Source organism: Artemia sp. Qi Xiang Cuo, chromosome 17, assembly GCF_049724085.1.
Source record: "Artemia sp. Qi Xiang Cuo chromosome 17, ASM4972408v1, whole genome shotgun sequence".
Lineage (NCBI taxonomy): Eukaryota > Metazoa > Arthropoda > Branchiopoda > Anostraca > Artemiidae > Artemia > Artemia sp. Qi Xiang Cuo.
This window is the reverse complement of record NC_142810.1, coordinates 18,448,778-18,475,880: the sequence shown is the minus strand read 5'-3', so window position 1 is coordinate 18,475,880 and position 27,103 is coordinate 18,448,778. Positions and strand designations below refer to the sequence as shown.

Genomic DNA, 27,103 nt, shown 5'->3' with positions numbered 1-27,103 from the left:
ATCCTGTCTAGATAATGCTAAAACCGTGGTAGGAGTTTCTTCAAAAAAAAAAAAAAAAAAAATCTATTTTGAAGGTCAGTCTCGGCCAAAAGATAAAAGGAAAGCCCCATCTTTGTGAATTTTCTAACCCCTTCATGCATTGAACGATGCGCGATTTCGTAAGGAGTACAATTGCTTCTGTCACAAAAGAAGAAAACACAGCCCAGGACTTAGTCAAGGCTCAAAAAGTAATTGTGGTGCTTACAAGTACCGTAAATTACCAAAATCTGCGAGCCATTTCTTAACGGATCGAAGGCAGGGGCATAATTTGCTATGGGACAGGAGGGGCAACTGGTCCCTCTAGACCCAATTTTGCCCCTCCCCCCCATCTAGACCTCAGTTTGCCCACCCAGCTGAATTTTAGCTTTGTCACAAAGATAAGCCTGCAAAATACAAGTATCCAGAGAAACAGGCAGTTTTCTTTAGTATATTTTTGTCTTTATGGTAGTATATGGATCATTTCTCACTTTTCACTGTCATTTTCATTTGATTTGGGAAAATTAGCTCCAACTTTGCCACCACCACGCCCCCCCCCCAGGATTTTGACAAAATTACGCCACTGATCGAGGGGCAAATAAAATTGATTGCATGACTTCTAAGCAAGACAGTGTCTGTCTGGTTTTCTTTTTTTTTTGGGGGGGGGACTAAAAAAACATCAAAAATTTGTTTATGTATATTTTGGTTGAGTTTTTACGAGTCTGAGAAAAATACCAGAGGGGTTAAAACACCTCTCAATACGGCCTTGCTTCTGAGAAAATGTTTCAGTTTTTAACGAGTTGGGCAAACCTAATGAAAAATCAAGTTTCAAATTAGGTTTTTAACGAAAGTTTATTTTAGTTACTCAAGTATTTATTGTGTCAGCTAATTCCCTCCTCAGATGGTTCCCCCTCAGAAAATTTTCTCCCCGCGCATAAAATTTTCCTCAATCAAAATAATCTCATTTCTTAAAATTGCCAGTTTATTTAAAATCACCTCTGGCTCATTCTTTTTATTTTCTTCCGTCAGGGTACAAGGCATTTTGTATAGAAACATTTGCTCTAAACTATTCATTTGAAAACTTCAACCATTTCTTACTCCTTTCTTACTAGTCAAACCACACATTCTTGATGACAACTAGTCATCTGTAAGACTTTGCTAAATTTTAGATTCTTGCTAAAATGTTACAAATTCTTGCCACTAGATTAAGTAGTTTCTGCTTTTTAATTTTCTGGAAAAAAAAAATTCAGAATCGGTAACCCGGAAATTATCCAGCGTAGTAACGACCCTTTACAGAGAGACATAAAAACACTGCCTTAATAAATGTAGGTCATTACTTTTAAAACCCGTTAATTTTCGAAGCCACCTATTATCGAAGTTGAATTGTATGCTTTTTGTGCGTCGACACCAGTCGTCCCTTAATATATGCTATGCTTTACCCCCCCCCCCCCTCTTAATGCGTAAATATATAGCCCGAATTTGTTTATAAACTATTATATATTCATCCTATTTTATTTCATTAGCATTAACCAAACTTGACTTTTTAAAAGTGCCCATATAATGCACCAGTGCTGGAAATATTTAAAGATAAAAATTGCATTTACTGATTGTGACCTTATGGTGTAAACAGGTGACATTGAGTGTTTGACCCTTCAGGCGGTCGAAGGAGATAGCGTTATCAAACGTCACTAAATAGACTTGGCGCATTGATCTAAACAAGAAAATCAACTCTTTCAAGAGAATTTTCTCTAGTCACTTTGCAACAAATTTGGCAGTAAGACTAAGGAAATTTTAAGTGAGTTTTATTATTATTTTTTTTGTTAGAGACAATTGTTAGGTTAAAATGCAGTCTTTGGGCCTTTTGCGATAATTTTTTTCTGAAAGCTGATTAATTCGGTTAATCAGCTCCGCATGATGGACTCATTTATAATTTCAATGTTTTCTTCTAGTTTGATAGTTTTAATGATTCCCTCATGAGAGCCGCTCTTTCGGTAAAATTCTACTATGGCTATCTTCAAAAGGGGTTAGGTTAGGAAAATGGAACTTTCAGGGATGCGTCTACAGGCTAAATTTTGTCCCGGGTAGGTATTTAAGTACCTACCTCCACTCCTTCTCCCTCTAGAGGGTCCTGAAATTTGCCTACATGACAGGCCTATGCCTGTTTCTTTTCGTCTGGCTTTAGTTATGAAAATACAATTCCTGTTATTTGAGTAGAATTTTAAGCCATATCAATGCTTTTTTTTCAAAATTTTGAAAACAGATTGACTGTTCCCTCTCAGTTTTTTAGATGCCAATACAATATTTGGTAAAATTCTATTTTAGCTACTTTTGGCTATCTTGGGAAGGAGTTTGGTTAGGAAATTGAAACTTTCAGGGATAGACCTACAGGCTAAAGTATGTCCCGGGAAGGTATTTTGAAGTACCTACCTCCACTCTTCCCTCTAGAGGGTCCTGACCTTTGATGACCTTTAAAAATCTGTGTCTTATAAAAGTGTAACCTTGTAATATAGATCTTCTGCTTAAAATGAAGTCCAAAAAAATTGTTTTCAGCTTTACAACTTTGCTCAATCCTGATTTATAGAGTTTTAAAGATATGCAAATACATTTCCTAAGTTTTGAAAATTAACATTGATAATGCTTAAAATACAGCTCAAATAGACGGAAGTTCATTTACAGAACAAAACCTATGGGAAAAAAAACTGATAACAGAAAATTATGGTAAATGTTTTTTTGTAAAAATTTCAATATTTATAGACCTGTCATGTATTTACATTTAAGGACCCGGGCGGAGAAAACAGGGTGGATATAATTACTTTAAAATACCGTCCCAGGACCTATTTTAGCCGTTAGACCCATCCCTTAAAATTTTAGTTTCCTAACCTTACCCCTTTCCAATATAGGTAAAAGTAACTAAAGTAGAATTTTACCAAATATTTTACTATTGTCGTCTGGCCGCAACTCCTAAATTTTCAGTAATTTAGTCCATGACCCCCACTTCGCACCTCCTTAACTTATATTTTAATTATTTCTCTACTTTCTTTACCGTCCTTTTATTTTCATATGATCTATAACTCAAATACTACTTGTACTAGCGCTTCTTCATCCCACTAAACAAAGTATTTTTACCAATATTCATAGCTGTTTTTTTATACTTTCCTCCCTAAGACGCTATCTGTTATTTCACAAACTATTTTCCTAAAATGGCTCCTTCCATCTTCTAGATTGTTCAATTTATACTCTAGCTTAATTTTCAATTGCTACTGGATAATTTCTTTCATATTCTCATCCTGCGCCTACCAACGTGTCATAACTTCCCAGAAGTTAGTTACCCTTCATAGATTTCATTAACCCTAGGACTACTTGATGATCCTTATTTTTAACATCAATAACAGCACTCCTATATACCCTTGTATCTTGCATCAGGGCTGCCAGTCTTGGATTTACAATAGCGTATTCAATAAGATTAGCCGTCTTACCATCATGTGCGTGCCACATTAACTTATGGCCCATTTGATGACTAAATATTGTATTTTTTGTAACTAGATTGTCAGAGCTTTAAAATTACAGCAGACTATAACCGCTACTATTTTCTTTTCCTAAGCCAAATTTACCTGGGCTAGGATATCTCAATTTCTACCAATTATCCCTATTTTTCTACCAATGGTACCCCTATTTCTACCAACCTGGCCTTTAAAATCCTCTAAAAAAATACCATATTTCTACCTGGGATATTGTCTTTGTTTCAGCACACTTTGTTACTTGGAAAGGGCCTTTCCTATTTTAGTTTTAGTGTTTGTTTTAAGGTTTGGTTTTTATATTATCCTTTGGACTTAAGGAGGCCCCTAGACGGTCAATCATTTTGATCCAAAAATTCCGTCAATCGATTGACTCGAGCATGATTGACCGTCTAGGAACCTGTTTGACGCTTGAGTCAAGCTTTCACGGTGATTGATAGAAAGTTTGAATGATTCAATCATTTTGACCAAAAACAATGTGTTAGATAAGCTGTGATCGAGATTGAAGGGTAGATTGAAGCACACGTCAATCGATTGACGGAAACTTGATCAAAATGATTGACCGTCTAGGGCCTCCTTTATATCTATATATTTTTTTTTATCATTCTGCACGGAAGACGGTCGAAAAATAGTATCGACAGAAATGTTTGCATAGTTCTCTTCTATTTTTCAATGGCTGTTATTATCCTCGTTTCCTCTTCTTTACGATTTTTTCCGGTTTAGAGGGCAACTAGCCCCCTCACACGCCCCCTTTTTCCCAAAGAAACCCGATCAAAATTTTAAGATTGATTTGACCTTTTGTCATTTGATTCAGCATAGTTAAATGGTCCACTAACTACGCCTCTGGGGATGACATGACCCCCACCCCACAGCCACAGGAGAAAGGGTTGTAAGTTATGCAGATTGCCCATTGCTTACATAAAGCATTTACTATTGGGGAAATATACGGAAATCTTCCGGAGGGAAATTCTGCAGAGGATTTTCCATGTGGCTTAGCTCCCTGTGGACGAAAGTTCGCGTTGGGCATTTTCCAGGAGAAATTTTACACGGGTGGAGAGGGGATTTCCCGGCATAATTTAAAAAAAACGTTAAGAAATTAAATTAAAAAAACAAAAAATTTTTCAACTGAATAAGGAGCAACATTAAAACTTAAAACGAACAAAAATTATTCTGTACATGAGCGACTCTGCCCCTTCCTCATTTCTCGCTATTTACGCTAAAGTTTGACTTTGTTGAATTTACTATTGAACGTAAAAATTACTACATGAACGAATCATGAAACGCAAGGGCCGTTGAACTTGAAGGATAAGTATTTTTTAAAAAGAATTTAAAGATTAAAAATTTTACAGATTTTAAGAGTATTTTTCTTAAGATTTTAGCGGAAAGAGCGAGGGACAGTCCCCCTTATATACGGAATTTCTGATAGTTCTAAGTTTTAATGTTGCTCCTTATTTTCTGTTTAAAAAAAAACTTTTTAAGTCATAGTTATACAAGGTTACTGTTATGACTCAAAAGGAGTTGTGACATTGTTATTAAACTGAGATGAAAGCCCAAACTGGGCAGACGTGCCCCACTTTCAATACAGCTTTGTGCAATCGATTGCAAATGATATTAAAAACCATTCTTTTTGAAAGAGAATGGTTTTCATTGGATATATGTGATGGAAGTCAATTGCAATCAATTGTAATATATTTTAACTGCAGTATTGATTGATATCTTTTTTGGTTCTGAAGACCTCCTGACCACCTTCGGTGTCTAAAGACATACCATCTTTTGAATTGCTGTAACTGAAGGCCGGACAAAATCTCTCAAAAACTTTTTTAATATGAAATTCAACACAAATAAAATGTATTAAAAAACAAAAATCCCACAAGGAAGGCTGTATGGGGGGAGGGAGTTGAAGGGTTTAACTCTCCCTCCAAAAAAGATTGTTCGTCTCTTAAAAATGTGACAAAACGTATATAAACATATTTTTGATGAATTTTGGAGGTTTTTTGTGTAAAACAACCCGTAAAAAATAATACTCCCCAGACAAAAATTCCTGGATACGCCCTTGCCCATAAGTGATAATGAAAATATTCTTCGCTCTTGCTTGGGAATATTTTTAGACAAAGCAAAAACACCTGGTTATTCTGGTTCACTTTTCATACATCTGGCATTGTTTTGCAGAATATGTATCTGCTGATTGATTCGTTAGTTATTCAACTCCTCTGCAGGACACTTACACTGTTTCTTACCGAAATATATCCAATTCATGCGATTTTCCCCTTAAATTTCCTTCAATTAATTCAGTTGCCTGCTTTTTGTACGATTTTCCCCTTAAACTTCCTTCAATTAATTCAGTTGCCTGCTTTTAGTACGATTTTCCCCTTAATTTTCCATCAATTAATTCAGTTGCCTGCTTTTTGTACGGTCTTCCCCATAAATATCCTGCGGTTAATTCAGTTGCCTGTTTTTTGTACGATTTCCCCCATAACTTTCCTTCGATTAATGCAGTTGTCTGCTTTTTGTACGATTTCACCCTTAAATTTCCTTCAGTTAATTCAGTTGCCTGCTTTTTGCACAATTTTCCCCTTAAATTTCCTTCAATTAATTCAGTTGCCTGCTTTTTGCACAATTTTCCCCTTAGCTTCCCTTCAATTAATTCAGTTGCCTGCTTTTTGTACGATTTCACCCTTAAATTTCCTTCAGTTAATTCAGTTGCCTGTGTTTTGCACGATTCTCTCCTTAAATTCCCTTCAATTAATTCAGTTGCCTGCTTTTTGTACGATTTTCCCCTTAAACTTTCTTCAATTAATTCAGTTTACTTTTTGCACGATTTTCTCCTTAAATTTCCTTGAATTGATTCAGTTGCCTGCTGTTGGCTGGTCTGACTGTATCTGCACTCTCCTCTCGAAATCAAGTCTTGTGAAAGACCTTGCAGTGTGACCTGTACGTCTTTTAGGCCGCACCTTGATTGTACGGAAAAATTAAATTTTACGAAAATATGTTTTACGAGGTTTAGATCGCAAAACTCTTGATATTGCACGGAAATAAATTGTGCTATGGGGTTGTGTAATACCTGAGAAATCGAAGAAATTTAAGCCCATAAAAATAAAATGTATTTTCTAAGTGTCCTATCCTCTGGAAAAAAATCGGACACTCATTAATTTTTAATCTGTGTATTTATTATATCCCCCTCTAAGGAAGAAGAACTACATTTTCAAACAGTTTCTTTCCCCAGAAAATGAAATCGATGTGAGTGGTTCTATGTGTCTACCCCCCCCCCCTAAAGAAAAAGAAATGTTTTTTAGGATATTTCCTTTTGATTAGACAAGACCATTTAGACTTTCTTCACAGTCTACCCCCCCCCCCAAGTAAAAAGACAAAAATGTGAGGGTGTTTTCTCTTGATTGGACAAGGACTAAATAGATTTGCTTCACTCTGGAACCATCTCCCCAAACCCCTCCTTTTCTTGACTACTCCTTTGACAGACAAATCTATCAAAATAGCCTAGTTCAGTTTATTTTGCTATTTATAAGAAGACAAGCAGTACAGTTTTACTTTATTTTGAGGTCTTCGTTTTCTTTGCCCTTCGGATGTCCTTAAAGTTTCGATCGTTATTAGAGATCCCTTGGAACTGCGCCCAAGCATGTCTGTCCCGTGAGCTTAGAAACATTTCCTTCAGTATCCTTCTATAAGTCTTGTTGAAAGTAGTGTTTTTAGTTTCTAGTTCAAAGGTTTTAATTTTTATTATTCTTGTCTATAGTACCTAAAATTCACTGCTAAACTTAAAGTAAACTTCTTACATGACTTATAAATGACCCATTTTGAGAAAACGAATTCGCCTACAAGATGAAAACTACAGTACCCAACCAATAAGAGAACTCCTAGACTAATTTCATCAATTTCTCATTGGGATAATCTTGCGATGCAGCAACCTCCCCTACCCCCTGGGTCAGTTGACCTCAGGTAGCGTGCCTTTTCTTGTGTTTTTTTTTTTCATTTATGGATAATCCTAGAGATTTAGAAGACTTCAAGTACCAAGGACATCATAATAAAGTACCCCCTCTTGGACCCATTTTATGTCTACTCGTACCTGACAGCACCGATTTTCTAAGATCTTTGTTTTGGTTGTTACAAATTATGAAGTTTTTAGGACAGAATTTTCTTTCAGTGTTGCCACGTTGAACCGTGAAAACAAATAGACACAACTAATTAGTTAGATTTGAGGTACTTCTGTATTATTCAGAACACTCAAGAAGTGAAGGTATGTTAATCCTAATGAAATATACCAAAACATGATGAAAATATAATACTTTTGTTTTAAATATCAATATAATCACCCCCCCCCCCTAATGTGCAAATATATAGCCTAAATGAGGGGGTTTATAATTTAGGGGGTTTATCCCTCCCCCTGAAATGTTTGTTTGGCAAAAAAAAAAAAAAAAATTGAGCCATTTCCCCACATTTGGAGAATTGGTTAGGTACTTTTGCATAATATGGGCCTCTCTAAAGAAGTCATATAAGAGATGAGATGTTACAGTCAAACGGGCGTTGAAAAACCCGTTTTGATACAAGATGATTCAAGACACCACTGAGAGAAATACTTTCTCTAGCGTGGTTTTAATTGCGTATACGATATTAAACTGTGGTTTTTTGGAGTTTAGATGGGGAAAAAGGTACCTACGTTAGGTTAGGTTACGTATTTAATACATGCAATGCTTTGCCCCCCCCCCTAATGTGCAAATATATAGCCCAAATTTGTTTCTAAACTATTATATAGTCATCCTATTTTATTTTCTTTCATTAGCATTAACCAAACTTGACTTTTTAGATAGGCCCATATAATACGAAAGTACCATTAGTTCCCCAATTTTTTTTTGTAGAAAAAAGTTTTTGTTGTAGTCTCGTCCCTCCTTGGAGACATTTATATTGGTGCCCTTGAATATATCAATGACAAAGCGACACGTGCCCAAGAGGCACGCGTTGGCTTGATAAACGTTCTTTTGGTAAGAAAAAGAAAGAAACACGTGCCCTTTGTCATTCAAACATTTCTTATCTGGTGACTTTATCAGTAGTTAATTTCTTCTATTGTGCCTAATGTTGATAAGTCAATCCGTTTTGAGCTTTAAGCTAATTAAATAAAAAAAACAAGTTTTTTTTAACTGAAAGTAAGGAACGACGTTAAAACTTAAAACGAACAGAAATTATTCCGTATATGAAAGGGGCTATCCCCTCCTCAACGCCTCGCTTTTTACGCTAAAGTTTTTTATTGTTAAAAAAAATAAGTTGTGAGTCGAGGCGTTGAGGAGGGGACAGCCCCTTTCATATACGGAATAATATCTGTTCGTTTTAAGTTTTAATGTCGTTCCTTACTTTCAGTTAAAAAAAACTTGTTTTTTTATTTAAATTTTGAACGTTTTTGAATTAATGCAGGTTTTGATTTTGGCTCACTGTCCTTGAATAATTAAAACAAAATTTGCAAATTAATTTTACTTTTATTTGGTTAAATGGCTTTCTCGAAATTTGTTTAATTGTATTTACTAACGTTTTTATTAGTAATAAGTATATGTAACTTACGAATTAACTTACGTAACGAACTTCTATATTCATATATTCTCAATACGTATATTAGGGGATTCACCCCCTAGTCAGTACCTTGCTCTTTAAGCTAAAGTTTGAATTTTGTTTCAATTCTTTAAAAATGACCGCTTAATCAAAAAGGCCGGTAATTAGAATAAATAGCTCTTATGAAAGTACTAAAAAAAATTTGGCTTAAAGAGCGATGTATTGACTAGGGGGTGAACCCAATCATATCCGTAATATTTTCTGTTCGTTTTAAGTTCTGATGTTGCTGCTTACTTTCAGTTGAAAAACTTGTTTTTTTTTATATTTAATTTCTGATCGACCATGCTGAACAAAATGGCTATCTCAAAATTTTGATCGGGTGACTTTGGGAAAAAAATGAGCGTGGGAGGGGGCCTAGTTGCCCTCCATTTTTTTTGGTCACTTTAAAAGGGCACTAGAACTTTTAAGTTCCGTTACAATGAGTCCTCCCACGATATTCTAGGACCATTGGGTCGATACGATCACCCCTGGGGAAAGAAAAAAACAGCAAATAAACACGCATCTAACCGTGATCTTTCTTCTGGCAAAAAATGCAAAATTCCACATTTTTGTAGATACGAGCTTGAACCCTCTACAGTAGGGTTCTCTGATACGCTGAATATGATGGTGTGATTTTCATTAAGGTTCTATAACCTTTAGGGGGTCTTTCCCCCTTTTCTCGAAAATCATCCAAATTTTCTCTGACGTGTAACTTTTGATGGGTAGGACTAAACTTGATGGAACTTATATATTTGAAATCAGCAGTAAAATCTGATTCTTTTGATGTATCTATTGGTATCAAAATCCCGTTTTCTAGAGTTCTGGTTACCATTGAGCCGGGTCGCTCCTTACTTACAGTTCGTTCCCACGAACTGTTTGATAAAAACGAGATCAGATATGGATCCAAAGTTTTTCCTTGTTTCTCGAACATTTTGGAGACTTCTGAGCTGACTTTGAAAAACATGATATTGGACAAATTCGGGGGACTCAAATTCGTAAAACCAGCTATTATAGCTGTTTTGTTATAACCTAATTTAGTTACTTGTACTGGAATTAGGACCAAATATTTGCAGCTCTCCCTGGCGTAAGGAGATGGCAGACGGTCGTATTCTGCGGTCAAGGGTCAAAGGGGCAACGATTTCAAGCCATGGAATTTTTTGATTGGCTAGAAAAAAATTACCTTTTGGAGGTGATTTTCGTATGTGATTTTATTCCATCGTTTAGTTGGTAGAATACTTGGGCATTGTTGATATTAAAAGGGAGTTTCTCAATTACTTCTACATATTTTAAGCATATTTTTATTTAATCATTGACGGAATAAATTTGGCCTCCGTAGTTCATTTATCTTCAGTATGGTTAGCGACGAAGAGTAAAACTGCACATTTTTACCCAAAAGACTAATGAAATGCTATATTTTTCAGATAATATTTAATTTTTTTTATTGTTTTTATTTCATATATTTTTATTGTATTTTATTTTTTATGTATGTTTTATTTTTTATTTCTATTCATATTTTAATTTTTTCACGAATTTTTTTTTTCAAAATGCAACCATAGGTTTTTCCACCAACCACAGTTTTTTGCATTATTCACATTATTCAGTATTGATTTATAATTTTTATTTAATGTGTAAAATTTTGACTTGTCAGAAAGAGTAAAGTTGGATGTTTTTCTTCAGTTTGGTTTGCATTAACAATTATTGCACACAGAGAAATAGTAGGCTCAGTGGCATCAATTTGGGGGAGGGATCAGGGGAGGTTGCTTACCCCCTTATATTTTGAAAATATATTTTCTAGGGAATTTCTATTGAAAAATGGCTATTTTTGGTAATTCATAGAAAAAGTTGAAAAAATGTCAAAAATTGCTCCCCCTTAGACTTCAGAAAATAGATTCCCCCTCTAAATGTTCGTGAATTGCGCAACTTATTAGACTTTTCCCCATAATAGCCATGTGAGTGGCCTCCCCTCTTAGGAATAGCTAATCAAGGACCTTTATTACTAGACTCCGCTTGTCATTAAAATTACATCCGGGTTGCAGCGGTAGCTAGCAACCTAGTAAGATTAAGAACCAGAGATGGTTGAGGTTCCTATGTACATTTATTTTTTGTTTTATAGCTTTGGCTTACTATAAATCCATTTGCAATGAGATTTTATTGACACGGAAATTAGCTAGCCAATTCGATTTTTCGAAAATATTTTCTGATTGGTTGAAAAATTTTATGAAAAATTCTAATTGGCTCAAATTAGCACTAGTTAAATCACGGTATTAGTGAAATCTCATTGTGAATAGGCCTTATCTTCTAATGAACTCGAGCCCAAACCACTGTAGAGAATTGTCGAACGCAAGATTTTTTTCTAGCCCGAAAAGTGATATATTAAGAACACTTAATATAGTGGTAATTGATGTTTTAGTGTACAAAGTTCTTAGCTTTTGACATTGAGCTTAAAAATATCATTTCTTAAAATAGGGCATTGTGCCCTTTTGGCTCTGCGCAGCTTTCAAATTTTTTGTCATCTTCTAGATTAAACTATGACTACCTACTTCAACTATCCACCCCCTGAACTCCAAGAAGAATTGAAGAGGATTGCCAACGCCATTGTTGCTCCTGGTAAAGGTATTTTGGCCGCTGATGAGTCAACCGCTACCATTGGAAAGCGATTCGCAGACATTAGTACTGAAAACACTGAAGACAACAGACGGAAATACAGACAGGTATTTTTTTTAATAAAGTTTTAGAAGATGCTACAAGATGTACACCAAGTGGTAGGTTCCATCAATCCATGACTAATTGAAGAAAAAGCCAAGACAGGCAGTCTGAGTGAGAGACACAGCCTTTTTCAGGAACGTATCATTAATTTCAAGGAACCAGAAACAATTTTTTTATTGAAAAACATCCTATTTTTAATGAGAACGACCCCCACTCTGATCAAACGGAAACTAATTTTTGTCCCAAGAAATTGAAAAAAATATAATTCCAATTTTTAATGGAAAAGACCCTTCACAATATGGAGTTACGTAGTTTTTTGCAATTGTGTACGACAACTTACAAAGAAGAAAGGTGGGTGAAAATTCGACAAAAATAACTGAAAACATCTGGCACCAAATAGTCCAAGAAGGTGTAGCTTTCCTTTTGAAGGTGTAAGCGTTGTCAAATTTAGCTTACTACTTAACTTGTTTATTTGCACGATTTAACGTCGCAACACTGACAAATATGATACCCCCATAATAACTACAATTTTGAAACAGTTAAAAGAAAAATCTTGGAAAATTGCAGTTTTCAGGCATAAATAGATCCACAGTGCGTTCGAGAGGGGTATGTTTTTATTTTGATATGCTTTTAACTTAAACGAGTTTAGCTTAAACTGGTTAAAAAAACTTTAAACTTTTTCGCATGCTGACCAAGGGTGTGTCTTGCGCAGGTACCGATCTCCTGATTCGATGCCTTCGACCGGGAGTGCAGTGCGTGGTTGGGGGCAAATCACCCGTCACTTCCCGTGTTTTTCCTCCAGATTTCTCCAGGTACCCACTTCGAGCTGGATTAACTATGGCCGAGCTTACAGGGTCACACCACTGACCCCCGTTCCAAACCAAATAACCAGCGACACCAGGGCTTGAACTCCTGACCTCAGGATTTCAAGTCCGGGGCTCCAACCACTCGGCTAAACTGGTTTACTTAACTCAAACTGGTTAAGGTAGGTTTATTACTCATAAAGACCTTCAGAATAAAATAATTCAGCAAGTAATAGACCTCGTTTTTTTATGGTACTTTTAATATCTGGCTGATTCCTGTAAACAAGCCCTTACTTTTATAAAGCAAATCGTTAGGGAGAAAAAAAAAATAGGACACAATAGTGTCAACTCACTAAATTAGGGGAGGAACTTCAATGTATTTTCAAAATCTAGATGGGTGACGGAAATCTTTGGGTCTAGTCCACTCCTCCCCAATAAACACCGCTGATATCCAAATTTTGAACTGAAACCTTTCTTGGGTATTTTCATTAAAAAATGACTTTTTCGGTTTTTCGTCTGAAATTGAATTCGAGTTCCTGGAAGCATATTAATCTCTTATTAAAATACAAGCAATGGCATCATTGACTATAAAATCTGTCTTAAAATTGTGCTAATCCAAATTATAGCTAAAAATGAATCTGTTGAATTCTAAATTTGACAGAAATACTGAATATGGAGATACCCTTGTGATTTTGTAAGACGGGAACGAATTCAAGTTCCTGGAAATACCTTTAAGCCATCCTTGTCACTTAAATTGTGTTTAAAATACAAGTACTAATGAGCTTCGCTCAATGAAAAGAGATGATTTTTAAAATTTCTTTCGCGAAGCAACATTAATTTCATTTGATTTTATCCGCTATAAAAAGTGAAACCATTAGGGTTGGACGTCTGGATATTTAGGGCGTCCATATTAAAAATTTTTTTCCAAAATTAGTTAAGGCTGTAAACAGTTTTTCCTAAGTCTTTTCCTAAGTCTAGATTCTTTTTTTTCACATCGGAAAACGAACTATTATGCTGTTATGAACAATACTATTAAACAAACAAGAACTACAGATCGAAAATTAATTCCCTCATATACCAGTTATTATTGTAAATTTTCCGCCCCAATACTTAGTATTTAATGTGAAGCCATTAAGAATCCAGACTCACTTAACAGCTATGAAACAGAAGTATCTTTCTAAAAGCTCAAAATCAATTGATTTATCAACAAATCAATTTTGAATTGAAGTTCCTCCTACTTATAATCAAGCATTTTGACACTAATGGATCTCTAGTTTCAGTCAGCTGGCGATTTATATAAAAGACATAAAGGAGACTAGGAGGGGAAGCAACTTTGTCCAAAATCACGACCTATGTGGATCATTTTTTCCCTCCGGGAAATGGTAGCATGCCACTTCGCAACAATTATTGTGGCGTTCTCGTGGAAAAAAATACAGATATGTATGCAATTATTGCTCGTTTAATAAGATAGATTAATGGAATTGGCAAGTATAACGGTGGTTTCACTGGCTGAAGGTCAATTCACAATGAAACTACTAGTACCAAGATTTAGCTAGTATTAATTCGTGCCAAGCATATTTTCCTGGAATTTTCTGATTGGCTAAATTAGGGCTAGGTAGTTCCCGGTGTTAGCAAAGTCTCACTGGGACTTGGCCTTGCGCATGCATACCGCAATGGTTTAATTGATAGCCTAGATACATATATATATTCATATAAATAGAAAACAATAGTAAACGACAAAAATATATCCTCCCGCAAGGTTCTTATGGCCGAGAATGCAACGAGTGTCAGTTTCTAATTCTTTGACTTTTTAACTGACCGGTAATGGGGCGTTTTACATTCTTAAGTTAAATTGCGCGTGTTATGGAATCGTTTGAGTATGCCTTAAGTCTGATTATATTTTACCCAAGAAATATTAAAGTCACTCTTAGGGCTAAACTTAATATTGCGGACGATTACATCACCGATAATATATCCCGTCCATAATTTTGGTGTGTGGAGCAATGTTTTTGGAGCAAACTTTTAGAAGTAAATTTCATGATTAAAGATTCAGAGTAAAGATTCAAGGAATACATTTTAGAAATAAAAAATATGGAGACTCGAACAGCAGTGTTCATATCTGAATGCTAAATCTTACAATCCAAAATAGAGGCAGACATAGTATTGATGCAGAGGCGTTTCTAGGGAGCGGTGGGCAACCGGGGTAGTTAATCCGCGCACTAGCCTGGGGGACACCGCGGCCGGAGAATTACCCATTTTGATCTATTTTTTCACTTTGATTCGGCTATGTTTGCTTATATTTGCGTCGGCAGGGGGGGGGGGGCGTTGTAATTAATTTTGCCCCGTGCACCACCAACCCTAGGAACGGCTCTGTATTGATGGACCATAGTTGGAAACCCATTATTCTTGTATTTTATATTGTTTTGTTGCATTGCTTTTTTGTGTTCTTTTTCTCTCTTTTTTTTGTTTTTCTTTTTTATACTAAACCCCGCATATAAGTAAGTAAACTTCTTTTTGTTTTATTTCAATTTCCGCTTATATAGTACAAATTTGACGTTAAAATCAGGAAAAACCACAACATTTATATATCTTGGGTTTTTGACGAATATGATTTGACTGTGTTTTGACTCGCGCATAAGATTTGTACAAATCGTTAACATTATGCTGATCGTGATTGCACTTAAAAGTTATTTGAATATCAAATGCGACAGGAGTATAAACAATACCCTTGTGATTCCAAGAACAATAAAAAACACAAGTTTCTGGAACAATCTCGAGCTATTTTTGTAATGATGTTAGTGAAGCCAAATCCTTAAATCGTTCCATGGGACCTAGCAGCAGCAAGGTAACAAGCAACGAGATAAAAAGAAGAAAATGTGAAGAATTATCACATTAACTATTGATATTCTTATATTTACTAGTCAACACAGTCTTTCGGACGACACGGATAAACGAGAAAAAAACTAAAGGGTATACTCTTTTGTGAGATAAAAAGTGAAAAAATTATATAAAAATATTATGCTTACAAATTAAAAAAAAAATAATGTGCCCTCTGATTTCATTAAAACAAAACTACTTCACCAAAATATTGGTAATATTTCGTAAATTAACATTGGTAATTAATTGTTAGGTCTTCACAAAAAAGGCCAAAAATATTATATTAAATTCCCGTTTCTTTTTCTTTTCTCTGCCTTTCGTCCGATGGGCTCTACAACTGGCTAAATCATAATTAAACCTATTGAACGAGCTAATACTACTACTACGACTAACAACTCACTGCAGCACCAAGCCACCTGAGGCCAACACAGCTACGCACGCTCCTCCTCCATCCTAATCTATTCAAAGTCTCCCTCTTTACATCCTCCCACGAGCTAATGAAAACTTACCCAGAAAAATCATGGCTCAACAATTTATACAAATATGGTCCAAATTTTTATTTTCTATTTTACTAAAAATAATGCATATAAAAAAGAAACACAATACCCATTTTTAAGAAAAAGAACAGAGTAAGAAGATTAAAGAAAAGGCCTGAAATCTAAGCAAAATTTCTCTAACAAGATGTGTCGAAAAATAATAAGTTGAAAGCAATTATTTGGATGGAAAACAACAATGATATAGTAGTAAAAGCAAGATGGACAAGGGGGAATCCTGTTTCTTTGGATTTAACCAAGTTAGAAAAACACCATTGGTAAGAAGCTCCCTAATATACGCGTGCGTGTAAATTTATTTGGTGAGGGATAGGAAGGGAATGATTTAGAAAAAACCTAAAAAAAAAGCCTAAAAACCTATAATCAATGTGTACAAATCTTGAAATTATTGAAGAACAAAGACCCCCCCCCCACTAAGAAGATACTTTAATATACTATTTTTGATGATGTAGTCGGAGTGGCGGAGGGGATCCAAATTACCCCCCCCCCCCGAAATACAAAAGATATTAAATGTATGTTCGTGAAAATAAAAGTTTTAGACAGACATCTCTAGCTGGGTCTCCTACATCATAATGAGCTATACCCCTTTGGGGTTGGATTTTTGGCTCCGCCCCTCACCATGGTCTTAAATATCGCAAAGGATTTTAGGTACGTAGGAGTAAGTTTATTTTGGGGAGGGTTGAATTCGTCAAAATCATATAAATGACAATTTATAGGACAACTGTAGAACGTGATAGGAAAAATTGTGCTGGGAAACTGAAAAATATATATTTTGATGGGGAACTTGGAAAAACAGTTCGTTATTGTTTTGCTGAAGGTCAAATCTCATTTTTACGCTTCTGATATAATTGCCAAAAACTGTTTGCTAAGCTGTTCTCAGATAGAAGGTCAACACGGGAATGTAGATAAGGTGGATCAAAGTGTAATTGAGCGTACATTGTCCTACGGATTGTTCTTTAAGAAAAGCGAAGCAGGCAGTTTTTGGCAATAATCTTAAAAGTTTAAAAATGCCCCCATATGCCTTTTAGGTGGGACAGGTGGATTTTGTTGTATTTTAAACAAAGCTAACTTTTTCTTGACCTGCCACTTTTCTAATTTATGTTTCTCCCTACATGTATCTGAAACTTTGAATGTGTGCGAACAGATAAGCAGCACTGCCAACGCAGCATAATTGCACCGTTTTTGGTACAATTCAGAGGTTGAGGTAAAATGCGGTAAATTTGGAATTTTTTTCCTGGTCTTATATATCGTAATATCAAAAGTTTAAGATATATGGCACGTCTTTTAGGTTTGAGAGCCAGATTTGGTGTAGTTTAAACAAAACCTGACTCTTGTTCTCGACTTGCCACTTTTCTAATTTTTGTCTCTGATATGAGGTACCTACATGCTCCCAACTAGTATTGTCAACTCGGTACGATTATACAGTTTTTAGTACATTTCCAAATATTTGAGTAGGCCTGCAATAGAAATTTTCTGGTACATCTGATTCTATTTGCTCCTTTCTCACTCAGATATCAATTCAAGTTTTAGTTTATCGAAAATTCTCTTCTTGTTAAAAGATATTTTTAACCTGCTGTTCAAATAGTACAAATCAACCTTTCGTGGTACCATTGTTGGAAAACTGGTACATTTGTTTTAAAGTGTTGGCAACGCTGCAAGTCAATATCATATAAAAAGGGAAAAAAATTTCTGATAGCTGACGTGACTGGTGTAACTGGCTTTTCTAATTTATTTGAAGTTACTTTGAAGCTACTACCAGAAGCTACAGTTAGTAGGTGCGAATGTCGTCATTGCATACGTAAAAGAAAAATACGCATAGCAACGGCATTTTTAAATATCCTTTTGACTTTGAATATCTGCAGTTTTTGTCTTCACAATGCCAGAATTATATATTTTGCGGCAATACTTTCAGCAGAGTTGCCACGCCTAGTGCTTTATCACTATTTCTTGTGATTTTTTATGTTGCCTGAACAAAAAAAAATCACTAAATCAATACATTAATCAGCAGACTATTGAAGAAAATCAGTTTGTCAACCAAAAAATCACTAAAATTTAGTTTTTTTTTTCTCACAGGCAAACCTGCCTTTCAGTAATAAGACTGGTATCATAGAGGAAGGTTTAGAATTTAGGGGGGCTGTTACTTGGTTTAACCCCCCACCCCTCCAAAAAATTTTTTCAGACTCGTGAAAAAGTCACAAAATTACGCAGAAACAAATTTTTGATGCGTTTTGTAAGTTCATTTTGTAAAGCCCTCGAACAAAATCCTCTTATATGCCCTTAATAGTTACTCTGAGGTTTACTTGTGTTGCCGTACTTTGAGGTTTACTTGCCGTACTGTGAGGTTAACATACTTTGAGGTTTACTTGTGTTGCCGTACTTTGAGGTTTACTTGCCGTACTGTGAGGTTAACATACTCTGAGGTTTACTTGTGTTGCTTGCCGTGCTTTGAGGTTTACTTGAGCTTTACTTGCCGTACTGTGAGATTAACATACTCTGAGGTTTTCTTGTGTTGCCATACTTTGAGGTTTACTTACCGTACTGTGAGGCCAACATACTCTGAGGTTTACTTGTGTTGCCGTACTTCGAGGTTTACTTGAGGTTTACTTGCCGTACTGTGAGGTTAATATACTCTGGGGTTTACTTGTGTTGCCGGACTTTGCCAACCCCTTCAAAAGGCAAATCAAGGAAAAATAGAGATATCAAATTGCATAAATTTTCTTTTTTGGTAGGAGAAAAACCTACAAAAAGACCCCCCTTTGCATTCGTACCTGTGGGGGGAATATATTTACAAAGGCCTTGGCTTTAGAGGTTTCAGGGGCCCTGGTATCTAAATAAACTTTTTCTCTGATGTTGATTCTTAGATTAAAATAGAGCTTGACATAAATATAGCTATAACTAAAACTGAAATAACTAAACTAACTATAACTAAAATATAACATAATATAACTGAAGTAATATATTAAAAATATTATTATTTTTTATTAAAAATCTTATTATTTTAGCTCCTTTTCACAACTGATGACGCTGTCAGTAATAACATCTCAGGTGTAATTCTTTTCCACGAAACCCTCTACCAAAAAGCCGATGATGGAACGCCTTTTGTTGAATTACTGAAGAAGAAGAATATAATTCCCGGCATCAAAGTTGACAAAGGTGTTGTCCCCCTTTTTGGTTCTGAAGGCGAAGGAACCACACAAGGTAATACACTGAACTCTGTCTTTTTTTACTTTTTTGCTGCTCTGTTCTAGTGACCCACATGCACGTTTAAGCTTTTTACTTGAACAGTGCTTAAGGGTGTTTAATGGGAAACGTAGAAAGTAGAATATAAGAAAAAACAAACATACAAAAAAACAGCTTTTTCCTCAGGGTTGCCACCACGGTTAGCTCCCAAAGTGCTACAATTGCCCAAATTTGCGTGCTACACTACGATTTTCGGTGCTACAGTAAAAAAATTGACTGTAATAGTGCTAAAATAGCACTTTCGTGCTGTAGTTGGCAACCTTGATCACGTGCTACAGTGCTACAGATACTGAAATAGTGCTAAAATAGCACTTTCGTGCTAAAGGGGACAACCCTTGTTTTCCTAAACATTTGCTAGATGTTTTCTAGAAAAATTGCCTACGGATTCTTTTGGGTATACCCGAATGACTAACCTTATCTCAAACATTAAGCTGCACGAAAAATGTTGTTCAATCCTGCTTTCTTGGACTACAATGAGAGAAATATTGAAATGGCTAGGGACACGTTCTGCGGATACAGGGCACAGTTCATATATAATCCAGTATGATCATTCTCTATCTCACCCATTATAAAAGCCCGGACCGGGGTGCGAGTGCTCCGGAGAACGTTTTTGCAGATATAAACCACAGTAGACAGAATATACCAGTAAGCTTATCGCAGATCATTTCTGGTCTTCGTGAACAAAAAGCTCCTCCCACTTATTTCTGCATTAGCTTTATTTCCGTTTGTTTAAATGCACTTTGATGGAAAAAGTCTGAAACAGACTAACCTGCATTCCCGCTAATCTGACTTCGCCTATGTTTATATCTGCCAAAACGTAAATAAAGCTAATGCAGAAACAAGCTAACCCCGGTCCGGGTTTTTATAATGGGTGAGATAGAGAATGATCATACTGCTAATTATATAAACTGTGATATAAACATAGACGAAGTCAGATTAGCGGGAATGCAGGTTAGTCCGTTTCCGTCTGTTTCCATCAAAGTGCATTGAAACAATCGGAAACAGACTAACCCTCATTCCCGATAATGCAGAAATAAGTGGGAGGAGCTTTTTGTTCGCAACGAGAACAAAGACCAGAAATGATCTGCGATAAGCTTACTGGTATATTCTGTCTACTGTGATACAGGGTGACAGATGGCCAAAGATCGTCCTTTTTGGCCAACCATCTAGGGCCAAACAAAAAGCAGATCGTCCAAGAATGGGGTGGGAGAATGTCGTAAGTAAAGATTTAAGGGAAATGAGAACTTGGGAGGGTGTGAAGAGGAAGGCTTTGAAAAGATTGGGATGGAGGAGGAGCGTTCGTAGCTGTGTTGGCCTCAGTCGGCTTTGTACTGCTGTGAGTTGTTGGTAGTAGTAGTAGTATAGGAAATTTTGTGTGAGCGGAAGGCTCAGGGTCAGTTTCTGCTTTGTATGAACTCTTAAAAGCTCTAAATTATTTATCCCAGAACTCGACACTGGTCGCAGGAATTCAAAAGGTGTTAGGTAGCATTTTTTTAAAACTGGGATTTATTGCCAGTCCCCTTCAACTCAGTTACTATCTATTTTTCCGGTTCTTATTTGGTTCTTACGATATTTGAATGTTAGCATGCTTAGTAAATTTAGAGAAAAATTACAATGAAGAAGTGTATAGGCTGTTAGGAAATAGCTTATATGGTTTTTTATATTTAGAAGCTTATATGCATTTGGTATTTAAATATTCATGGATTTTTCAATGCAGAAATACTTTTAAATTAGAAATTTTGACTTTTAGATATCAGAATTGTTTTTGTTACTTTTTAAAGGCTAAAATTTTTTTTTTGACAAACAAGTGTACTTGTACGAACAGAAGCTAACAGCATTTGAACGTGTTTTTTTTTTTTTTTGGGGGGGGGGGGGGTTCAGGGATTTGGTCCTTTTGAATTGGTGTTTTCGAACTTTACTGGGAATGCCACAAATAATGGGTGGACCAACCTGAACACAGTTTTCGTTTGAATGTGCATGCATATCGGTTTTTTGCCTGTTCAGTGTTATTTTGTATTCCCAGTTTTATCTCTGCCCATACGGGAGCCTTAAAGAAAAATCTTCGCTGCTGCAAATCCAGAACTTAGAAATTAAGTAATCTTTCAGTTAATTATAGGAATTAAATAGGAGGTGGGGACTTGGGGTTCACTCCCTACACGGAGTCTTGTAGTTTTATAATTTATTTCTAGTTTTCATGTGGTTTTGTTGTGTTGTTTTACGGGGTGCTACCATTTCGGTGAACCGCAGCACGAAACGTCATAACATCGAACCGTCAGAACCTCGAACCGTCATAACATCTAAAAAAAATTCATAAGTTTATATAATAGTAATAAGTATATAATAGTTTAGAAACAAATTTCAGCTATATATTTGCACATCAGGAGGGGGGGGGGTAAAGCATAGCATATATTAAACACATAACCTAACCTAGGGTACCTTTTCCCCCCTAAACCACAAAAGACTAAAGTTTTGAAATTTTCGAGGTTCTGACGGATTTTTTTGTCGATTTTGTACTGCTCCTGACGGTTCGATGTCGCCTTTCCCTGTTTTACATATTTTCCTCCTCCGAAACCAATTTTTAACTAGTCTACTTGCTTTATTCAAAATTTGACCATTTTATTCGTGTTATAAAACTAACAAGAAATTTAAACGTGAACATCTTTCAAAAAATCCATTCGTTTATCTTAGAAAATAAAAACAAAAATACTTTGTTATGATAAGAGTCTTAGGCAGCAACCTGATCTGGAAGGCATTCAATATTTGTCTATTGCAAAACTTGATTGCAACATGTATAACTTGTTTTGCGAAGAATGTCTGGCTGAATAACTTTATTGTTCTGAGAAGGGGTGAAAAGTTGAGGGGTCTCACATTCCTTATGCAGAAGAAAAACAAATGGTCATAATTCAAGGCAAATCGACCGCATAATCGCTTTAATGATTCTTTTTTACAGCTAACTATATCAAAGTGCATCTGAAGGAAGGTTATGACCTTCCGATGTAGACTAACGCGGAGGTTCCTCGAAAATGTATTTATACAGTTCTTCTCATAATTTCCTATAATTTAACTGTTTTACTGTATTAATAAATTATTCGGTACTTATGCATTAGCTGGTACCCACGCGATATATTGTGCCAAAAAACAAGTCAAATGGGTATCTCTCAATAGAGAATTGGATCGCAAAGCGTGGTTTTTTATTGCGTTTAAAAAATTTAAACTATTGTTTTTGGGTGTTTAGGGGAAAAAAGGTACCTAGGTTTGGTTAGGATAGGCATTTAATATATACTATGCTTTATCCCCCACCCCCCTAATGTGCAAATATATAGCCCAAATTTGCTTCTAAACTATTATATTTTCATCATATTTTGCTTTATTTTATTAGCATTAACCAAACTTGACTTCTCGCGTGGATACCAGCTATTGCATAAGTACCAATTATTCTTCCTCTTAATGAACATCCCTGGGCATGTTCCTGCTCCCATGGCTTTCAAGAGCTAATTTGAAAGCCCTGGAAAACGGGTTTTCAGTAAGAACCGTGATGTATAATTTCTTCAGCCCAAGTTCTTTACCCCCCCCCCAAGTTTTGGTAAAATAGTGCCTCTGAACCAATATTCCTAGGCCACAAAATTAAATTAATTTACAATAAAATATGCAAAAGTATATTTTATGGACCCCCCCCCGCCAAGTTGTTTTTGGCGCCCTAATTTCTTGTTTTTTTTCTTTTTATTCTCTTTTTCGAATCAATTTGTCAATTTGGTCAAATATTGGCACCTTTTTCACATTGCCCCCCCCCCCCCAGATTTTGCTCATTGGCACCCTTGTCGCATTGGGCCTCCCCCAAGATTTTGCTCTTGATCCGCCTTCCAATCCACATCTCTGATTCAGAGACACGAAAGCCAGTTGGGGACTAGGTTGGGATTAAAATATACAACGTTGGTTTCACACTATTTCCCAAATAAAGTTGATCAAAACAAACGGTCAATATCTGCAAGACTTGGGTTTATTCCGTATTATCCAGAACACGCAAGTAGTGAAGTTAGGTTAATCATATTGAAATATACCAAAATATGATGAAAAGATAATACTTTATTTACAAAATTATGAAAACTACAACAAAGAATTATGGAAAACAGGCCGCACTGAACGCATTACGTTAAATACCTAACCTAACCAAAATACCAACTCTATATATTAAATATTTAATTAAAATATACCTACGGTGTAGTTTTTCCCTTGATCCTAAGCTAATTGTCTCCGAATACAGGCAGCTATAAACCGGTTATCTCAGATTCAACAGAGAAAGCTTCTGGAGTGTGGTCTGGTTAATATGGAAGTACCTATTATAAGGGGCGTTTTTTCATTATCAATGTGCTAAGATCTTACCGTACATCTTTTGTCAGAAAACGCTTAAAAGTGAAATTTTTGAACAAAGATATTACATCTTTTGTTGTTTTTGTTCAAACGTCTTCATCATTCTGTTCTGATCAGCGGTCTGAAAACAATGAGTAGATCATCAAAGTTCTCTCATCATAGCTCGATATGGCAAAACAGTGGCGGTCTTCACACTTTTTGCTAACATCAGTGAGCTGCAAGATCTTAGAACAAAGATGAGTTAAAAAACGATAATCTTTGCAGAAAGATGTAAGATCTTAGTGCTAAAAAACGGGCCTATAGTGTTTGTTTTCGGGACCAAAAGAATTCAAAGATTGCAAATTTTACCCAATCAAGAATAACAGTAACTGTAGATTCTTCTTGCGAATTTGAAAAAAACTACGTTTTCTAAAGAGTTAAAGAGGCTGAGTTAAAAGGTCGAACCTTAAAACGTACAGGGATTAGGAGGCACAGTTGTGGGGCCACCGCCCCCCAAACCCCCCACTTTCGCAGCCTTTAAATATAAAAAAAATTTCTTTAAACTGAAAGTAAGGAGCGACATTAAAACTTAAAACGAACAGAAATTATTCCGTATATGAAAGAGGCTGTGCCCTCCTCAACGCCTCGCTCTTTACGCTAAAGTTTGACTTTCTCACAACTCTTTTTTTAAACAATAAAAACTTTAGCGTAAAGAGTGAGGCGTTGAGGAGGGCACAGCCTCTTTCATATACGGAATAATTTCTGTTCGTTTTAAGTTTTAATGTCGCTCCTTACTTTCAGTTTAAAGAAATTTTTTTATATTTAAAGGCTGCGAAAGTGGGGGTTTGGGGGCGGTAGCCCCCCAACTGTGCCTCCTAATCCCTGTACGTTTTAAGGTTCGACCTTTAACTCAGCCTCTTTAACTCTTTAGAAAACGTAGTTTTTTTCAAATAATTTCTGCACGTTTTTGTACAGTTTATTACTTATTATTGCTTGACTAACTGTTAGCTGATCGTGTCAGGAGTTAAAGTTGGGGGCTGCCGCCCCCCAAACCCCCTGCTCTTGAATATTCTTGTGTTAAGGCTTTTAATTCCTGAATACTCAAATCACGTCGTACAGGGTGCCTCCTAATCCCTGTACGTTTTAAGGTTCGAACTTGTGAATCAGCCTCTTTAACAGCCCCCCAACTGTGCCTCCTAATCCCTGTACGTTTTAAGGGTCGACCTTGTAACTCAGCCTCTTTAACTCTTTAGAAAACTTAATTTTTTTCAAATAATTTAAAAAAGAAACTGAATTTCTTTTTAAAGTTAAAATTCAGTATATAAAAAATTTGCTCTGATGGTGAATCGAACCCGAGTTTTCCGCCTGACAGTCTGGAGTATCAACCGCTGGACTATACAGACACAATAGTAATTGTTTTTTAGTAAATTAAAGCTATTTTCGACGCAAGCAAATTCCCAAAAAACTTGATATTTGGTTTTTGGAAAACAGGGAAGGAGTGATCAGATTGAGCTGAAATTTCGAGGATAAGCTCCCTGGCCCCAGGAAAGCTTAACCTCAAAATTTCAGCCCGATCAGACACCGTTAAAGGGGGGGTGTGGTGGGAAAAATTAACATGGGCTAATATAGGAAAACGAGGTTTTTCGTAAATGTAAATTCGGGGGATAATTTTTTCGGTCTGAAAATATCAAAAGGCCCTAACAGGCCGAATTCTGCTTCGAATGAGTCCTCATTCAACTGGATTCGTTGCCAACTGTGGCCTGTAGGCGTGGCTAAGAAAAAAAAAAGAAATGATAATGAATTTTAAGTGGCTATATTTGGTTTTTTGAAAACAGGGAAGGAGTGATCGGATTGAGCTGAAATTTCGAGGATAAGCTCCCGGGCCCTAGGAAAGCTTAACCTCTAAATTTCAGCCCAATCGGACAACGTTAAAGGGGGGCTGTGGTGGGAGGGTCCAAACTTCCGGCCCAGTTTACCCCATGAAGATAAAGTCGGAGGAGGATGAAATTTTGCAAGTTTCTTAGTTTGAGCTTGGGCTACAAAATGCGATTACCGCCGTCTCTCTGCGACCTCTAGGACCTGAATCTAGGACCTTAACATTGTGGTGGGTCGCCTCTTTATAGAGGCACAAGTGTGCCTCCTTGAAACTGCGACTCCCAGGGAGAAATATTCAAAACTTATTCATTGTTGTACATTGTTGCGATCAACTCGCCGAAGTACAGCTCGTCAGGACTACCTTGTGCAGGGTACTCCCCGCCAAGAATATCTGAAAATGAGTTTCGCCCGGCGATCGGTTGCCACATGATTGCCGGCAGAGGTAATCCCGGAAAATCCTTCCCTTGACGCGTTCAAGAGAAGGTATAACAAGTGTCTCAGTGTTAAAAAATGAGGTAAATACCAGGACTAGCGGCAAATTATCATCTGTGATGGAGCCGTGAAGCCTGTAAAAAAAAAAAGGAAAAAAGAGGGATGGTGACCTCTGGAGTTGTTCTGGTCCATGACAATGCTCATCCTCACAGTGTAACCAAAAGGCTCCTTAGGTATTTTAATTGGGTATTTTCGACTACCCACCATTTAGCCCTGACTTAGCCCCAAGCTTTTCTTATATTCACCGTGCTTTCCTTTATAGCCAACAAGAAGTTAATGAAACCTTCGTGTTTAAAAGTAAATTGAAAGAGACACAAAATAAATATCAACTTTTAATAAAGACAAATAAGCTCTAAAATTTATATCTAAATCCATTTTCAGTAGAAAAACCATACGATTTAAAATTTTTGAATAGCTGTATTTTAAGAATAAAAAAGTAAAAAACGAAAAAAAAAGTTCATGTCTAACAAAATTCGATACTTGTATGATATACCACTCAAAAAGGGAAGTTAGGTTAATCCTAATAAAATATACTTAAGTATGATAAAAATATAATACTTTAGAAACAAATTTGGGCTATATAATTGCATATTAGGGGTGGGAGGGGGGGGGAATAAAGTACAGCGGACCTGCATACAAAATGTGTTAGCTACAATTGACACCTTGTAGACAATTACAATTAGCGACAAGTAAACAACTTGAGAGGTTGTGGGTATATCATACAAGTGCCCAAAATTCAAAATATAGATGTGCCGGGAAGCAGGATGAAAGATTTCTTAGTACAAGACTGTATAGACTGCATAGTATATTGTATTGTAAGACATAATATATTATATTGTATTGTATTATATTATAGCCTATCATTTACAAATTGTTTTACTTTGTGGGTATATTGAAACAAAAAAACTTAAATAGCCAGAATTACCAGAAAGCAGATAAAATACTCCAATAGGTTAGGGACGCACCCTGACTCTCGCCCTCCCCCCATCAAAATCCTAAAGTGTTCCAATATCTTCGACACTTTTTATTCACTTTATCAGATGAAAAGTGTTTTTATTCTTGCCCCCCCCACCCCTGAAAAAAATCCTGTGTG

The 27,103-nt window shown here is 36.1% G+C and overlaps 1 protein-coding gene across 4 annotated transcripts in view; it reads left to right on the top strand.

Annotated features, from left to right (window-relative positions):
- Positions 1 to 1,662: 1,662 nt before the first annotated feature.
- Ald1 (fructose-bisphosphate aldolase) overlaps positions 1,663 to 27,103 on the top strand; it is a 39,064-nt gene continuing 13,623 nt past the window's right edge. For 3 of the 4 annotated variants that reach the window (XM_089103384.1, XM_089103387.1, XM_089103386.1), the window contains exons 1-3: positions 7,128 to 7,249; positions 11,640 to 11,830; positions 19,059 to 19,254. In XM_089103384.1, the coding sequence (XP_088959510.1) occupies positions 11,648 to 11,830; positions 19,059 to 19,254 (379 nt within the window). In that variant the 5' untranslated portion in view covers positions 7,128 to 7,249; positions 11,640 to 11,647. Of the gene's footprint in view, positions 1,811 to 7,127; positions 7,250 to 11,639; positions 11,831 to 19,058; positions 19,255 to 27,103 lie in introns of those variants that run through there. The other variant, XM_089103385.1, reaches the window with a different exon arrangement.